The following is a 6,000-nucleotide window of genomic DNA, read 5'->3' as shown; positions in this document are numbered from 1 at the left end:
GATTTTTCTGCATTTTTACTATAGCTAGAATAACATGAGATATATACTTGAAATTATGGAGCAATATGAAACAATAGAAGAAATCAATTTGAAAACTCTTTTGTAGAGGTCGTTAGATATGTTATGTATGCGTATACAGTGTTATCCAGAAAATGAGGTTGAGTACTACATAATTGCAATATTGGTACTTTTCAGTCTTACCACGCGATTGCGCCAGCTAACATCAGACTATATTGCATGGCATTGAGTATACAACAAGCATGACTCCCGGTCAATATTGAATCTAAGTTGTCAAAAGAAAACCTATGTTGGATTTGTCAACCGACAATTTCCGATATCGCGTTATGAACTATATATATTCAATATTCTTTCTATAGCATAAATGGCACGTGCACAGAATATCCAAAGGTCACTTACAAAATGGAGGATGTTTCATGTTTACATTGGAACTGCAGTCATGGTATTAATCACTTGCTGTGAAGGTTGGACTTGCATTGAATCTTGTTTATTATTATCATGATGAGCATTACAATACCTTCGATACAGGTTTGACGTGTCCGGACAACTTATTTGAATGCAAGGACGAGACAAGGTGCATTCCGATGCAGAAATATTGCGATGGTTCGAATGATTGCAGGTGAGCGTTGCCAAATGCGGTGTCCATTCAAATTGCAATATTCGTGAGGAAATAACTTTCGAATAGTGTTACCACGACATTCAACTACACCATGGGTGTTCACTGTGTTCCTTGTTTGACAAGTGATTCTGATATAAATACGCTAGCGACATCACGGGCCGCACATATATATTCCTGTATTAGCGAGGTCCACGATCCAACGATGACGATGACACATGTCAATGAAGTACGACATCTCAATACACCTAAAAATACAAAAATGACCTGTTATATAATATTTACGTTTTAAGACTAGGCGATACACACTATGTAGCCTACAGGATTACGAAACGACTAAGTGCGCCTGCCTTGATCCTCGGTGATCGATTTTGATCCTTCGGCTGTCCTTTTTGAAAGTTTTCCATGCAATTACGTAAGAGCCTTTTCAGTCGTACTTTACCGGGTCATTATATGGTCTTGTTCCTTAAAGGCGCGCTGAGGATCGTGATTAACTAAAGGAAAAGCGTGAGGCGCGTGCACACATATTAACTTTGACGAGTTTTGTGATCGCGGGCCGCGAGTTGCACATCCCTGAACAATGTTATAAGATCCACTTGGTGGTGAAAAAATGGAAATGATTTTTCTCAACAGCGATGGATCAGATGAACCTTATTGGACTGTCAGTGCCAACTATAGCGGTAATACGACTGTATGCCGCAGAAGGAAGGATTCATTCACTCCAAGAATCTGCATATTGCCATCTCAGCTGCGTGCACAAGAGGACGAGCTTTGTGATGGTGAGTCTGATCATATGTTCACTATTGCTTGAGTGAGATATACGATATCTTGATGTAGGCCTACTGAAGATGTAGGTTAGTAGCTATCGTATACTGAAGTTCAGTCTAATGCAGTGCTCTTCAACCTTTTTTGCCGTGGTACACCCCTTCAGTGTTTACTCGAGACTCGTAGCCTACACCCCAGACCACATACCACATTGATTCGGTATGGCAAGCGTAATCCAGGGGTGTTAAACCTATTTGCTATTTACCGCCGTATTTCCATTACATACTTCATTCCGCATTCCCGCGGAAAGTCTTCATGGGCAATCTGGACGTCATATACTCATGTTAAATTGGCTAGTGGGAGCTTCGCACCGCGGAGAACCCTTGTAGTGTTCTGTGCCATCACTGATTTCTTGAGTTATACCTTGCGTATAAAGGTTTTTAACTGTAGAAGCAGAACACCCCTGCATGCTTACGATACATGCACCAAAATCGCGAGTGTAAATGCTATTGGAAAAGTTATCTGGAAACTCTTTTTAGTCGCGCATAGCTACAGGAAAATTTGTTTCGTCGATAATGGGTTGTTTCATATATTACTGTAAAATATTTATCCTTTCTTCGTCCCCTTGATGGAAATAACCATTGGAGATGGTGGAGGGGGTATCTTCGAAAATTTTGGGCTCAAAATTATTGATGATGCATCGTCCGGTTTTAGTAATCACTTTGTTGCATGTCTTTATTTTTAGAACTCCAATCAGGATTGTTGGTATAGTCGAAATATATATTGGAATCGCGCAAACATACGACAAAAATTTTCATTCGTGAGACGCACACGATTTCGACTTGGTATTTCGTTATGGGGTGCATCACTTTCCTCTGCAGCTCGCATTTGTACGGTGGGGCTCAGTTAACACTCTAGAAGGAAAAAGGTTAAATCAAAGTCACCCTGAATCACGCCAAGCGTGAATAAAATTTACGAATTTAATTAAAACCCTTCAAAGATTTGGGAACCAATTCGTTAATTCAAGTTGCATATTGACAGACGCCAACACATTCTATTTTAGTTACTTGTGAAGGGACGCATAATTATTGTTCAACGACTGCACGCAACCTTACGTCTACAGATTGGCCACCCCTGGCCTGTTGAAATAAGGATGAGCAAGGCTGCAACGTATTTGAAATGCTTACTATTATTCAGGGCTCTACGTTACCGTACCGCATCGAGCTCAATGGCTTTCAAACTCGACCTCATGGATCCCTCTGCAATTATGTAAACTCCGTTATTTATAACTATCTCGCAGAACTCATCAATTCAAAATGTCTGAGCTATCGCAGCGGTTTCCCCAAGATTCAATATAGAGTATATAGACAGATTTCGCAAGATGAACACGTGTCAACTTCAACCTGTTCCATTCCAAAAGGATCCAATAAGTCCAATACCAGCGTTTATATGATGAGAAGCATTCGCTTACGTGACAATACAAAAGGAACGTAGTTTACAAGCTGCGAACAGCGGATATGAACATTGTATGATATTCCAAACCCGGTCAACATGTTCTAAAAAGCAGAAACTGACCTATTTATTGTGGTTATAGCTAGTCATTGGTCCCTTTGAAAGCACGTCTGCTACACCCCAGTACACCCCATCTGAGTGGTACACCGTTTTAAAATTTTGGTACACCCCATGGTGTACAATACACCCGGTTGAAGAGTCCTGGTCTAATGTACGTTTGTACGGGCGCTCACCATCTGTACGAATCATTTGACAAGGTTTGGTATTAGAATGAGAGAAATGTAAATCGGGGAGATTTTGAAAAATTGATGAAGAGACCTGAATCAATCTATGCCAATATGCTCTGTGACTTGTATTTGCATGCGCGAATTCCCATGAGCTATAACCAGAGCCCGTTGGCATGTTGTTGTTTGTTATTTATGATTTTGTGACATATATATCGTCTTTCCACATCACGCTGAGTACGTGTTAACATTCCTGTGATTTCGACTTATAGCACGGCTCATTTTCTTGCCACGCATATATATAAAAACATCACGTGCTCGTGTGATCGAATTACCCACAAACGTTCGAACAAATGAATAGTTCGAAAAATGTTTACGCTGCCTTGCCGATATACTGCATCCATTTCGTTCTTGCATTTAATGCAACTGCGTAAAATCTAGTGCAGGTGGGACTTTCATCAATGTTGTGTATATCTATCCAGGTTCGACGTGTATACATAACGAATTTCCATGTGCGGACGGATCGCAGTGCGTGCCGAAGTCTTCTTTTTGTGACGGGATAAAGAACTGTCAGTGCGTATATTGTCCAATAGTCTAATTTGCACGACTTCACCAAGTGAGTGATTGCTCACAGCAAATATCAACTGGCTGACAAGCTTGTGCTTGTGGTAAAGTTCTCAAATTTACTCTCAGAAAATCTTTAATCGAGTCATTATAACCCGTGTAAACCTATCCACAGTTTGCACCGGAAGTAATGCGATGCGTAGCTATTAGAGAACACATGTAACTTAGTCAAGTCTCAAGTGACTTTCGTCGCGAGATTTTGATACGTTTGCAACCGTAAAACCGGGATTAGGTTTCTGAATAATAACTTTACCTGAATCACAGACGCAAAAACAGAGTAACTTGTTAACCAATCGATCGGGTTGCTATATGTGCAACCAGTCACGTGATCAAAGTCGGGCGAAGCCTTTTTGGCTCCACCGATATGTGTGAATTGATCAAGTACGCTGAATTTAAAATTTCCAACTGACTTTCTATAAGCATAGTCGTGATAAAGTTTTTTTCATCGTCTCGATTGATATTCGATATGTCACCACTTGAGTCACAAGAATACTCCATAGCTCAATAATGATACCGTACCCGAAACCAGAACACAGAACACAGAACACAGCCACTCGCGATCAAAACACTGCCGTTTCCAAGCATGAACAGGATTGAGGCAGGAAGGGCATGCACCGTACTTCAACCAAATCATAACACGAATCGCAGACCCTTGATATACTGTGGCAGCACCACATACGGGAGAAACAAAAGTACTTTCTGTCTCTATCGATTTGATTAAAGCAACGATGCCATGCCCTTGATATATAAAATGCGGTTCTTTCTGCTTACGCAGCAGTGGTCCTGAATGCGAAAAATGGGCAAAAATATCTTTGTCATTCACAAAAGTCTTACGCCGTAGCAACAACCGAATACTCTTTTTAAATGTATCCATATGGATTCATGATAACTATTAAACAACGCCAATACAATTCTGGTTACGTCATATTAATGTACGAGAGTGGCGTATCAGTATTTTTTCTATTTCTTTTCTGTGATTCAGAGACGGTTCGGACGAGCTATATCACGACAGCAGCGTTTCAAACGACACAGATGACATCATATGCCGCAAAGACAATCGATTTTGCGAAGTCACAACTCAGTTTATACAAGATAAAGAAGGATTTTGTAAAAGTATGAGATAAAGATTTTTGCTGTCGTTCAATCTCAAGTTTACGCCACTATAACATCATACCATGACTACAAATTGTCTTCGACTCCACAGTCCACACCAGAGTTGGATCAATTGTAATTTGTAATTGAGCTGAATGTCATTAATTACATTTTTTCATGTAATTGTAATTGTAATTGAAGTATTTCTATTTCGTGTAATTGTAATTGTAATTGTAATTTGATCAAAATTTTGCTCAATTACAATCTCAATTACATTTTCATGGAAACCTGACAATCACAACATAAAATAATCATTTAATCAATCATTTATTCGTCGCACCAGTGAAAATCCGGTACGAGCCAGGATGACGACGAGGTGCCTTAAGGCCTTGGTAAACAGGCACCACATGTAATAATTAGCCTATTTATGTTTTATGCCTGTTTTATGCCTGCTGCGTTATAGCTATAGATAATTCAGTCACGCTAAACTGTTTCCCATACTTCAGTAGCAACAAAAAACTTTGTGAATAACAATGTAGGCTAAACCAGTGGCTCGCAAACTAGGGGCGTGCCCCCTTGGCGGCGTGAAAGCATCTGAACGGGGCGCGACGCTCCGGTGAACTGAAATCTTTTCCGCGCTTGGCCCGATTCACATCCGTTTTATGGCTGTTGTTCGGTCTATAGTCTGAATTTCGTGTTGCAAAATTCTCTCATCAACAGTCATAACCTTCCATACCATGAAAATATACGTAAGGATTGCTAACTTTTTGGTTTCATTGTGTGCTATGACGATAAGAGGCACGAAATATTCACTGTCATAAAGGGGGGCGTGTCTAAAAAAGTTAGAGAACCAGTGAGCTAAACTAAATCTTAATATTTAAAAAATGGTTGAACAGCCAATAAACTCTTCTGAAACCTGTGCTGAACCATTTCCTACACCACGGTCAAAGTTTTTTTTTAAATCTCTGACCAGTACCGAGGCTTGTCGCAACAAAAGCCAAAATAAATTCAAGTTTTCAACTAAGGCTTCATCAAACTTGATCACGCTTTTGCAGAGATGTTATCCCAATCTTACCTCCAATATTGGCCAAGTTTACTGGGGCCAGAAGCTTTTCGCACCCTAATGTTCATCATATGCAATCTAACAGT

At 40.0% G+C, this 6,000-nt stretch overlaps 1 protein-coding gene across 2 annotated transcripts in view; it reads left to right on the top strand.

The window, feature by feature from the left end:
* Positions 1 to 341: 341 nt before the first annotated feature.
* Positions 342 to 6,000, top strand: part of LOC145447292 (uncharacterized) — a 272,585-nt gene continuing 266,926 nt past the window's right edge. Inside the window, exons 1-5 of one of the 2 annotated variants that reach the window (XM_080325722.1) lie at positions 342 to 482; positions 547 to 637; positions 1,268 to 1,413; positions 3,618 to 3,708; positions 4,742 to 4,872. In XM_080325722.1, coding sequence (XP_080181848.1) covers positions 383 to 482; positions 547 to 637; positions 1,268 to 1,413; positions 3,618 to 3,708; positions 4,742 to 4,872 — 559 coding nt within the window. In that variant the 5' untranslated portion in view covers positions 342 to 382. The remainder of the gene's footprint in view (positions 483 to 546; positions 638 to 1,267; positions 1,414 to 3,617; positions 3,709 to 4,741; positions 4,873 to 6,000) is intronic. The other variant, XM_080325732.1, reaches the window with a different exon arrangement.

This window comes from Botryllus schlosseri, chromosome 1 (genome assembly GCF_051294905.1).
Source record: "Botryllus schlosseri isolate E-star chromosome 1, Bs_hap1, whole genome shotgun sequence".
In the NCBI taxonomy this organism is placed as follows: Eukaryota; Metazoa; Chordata; class Ascidiacea; order Stolidobranchia; family Styelidae; genus Botryllus; species Botryllus schlosseri.
The sequence above is the reverse complement of the archived record's forward strand: the minus strand, read 5'-3'. Positions and strand labels throughout refer to the sequence as shown.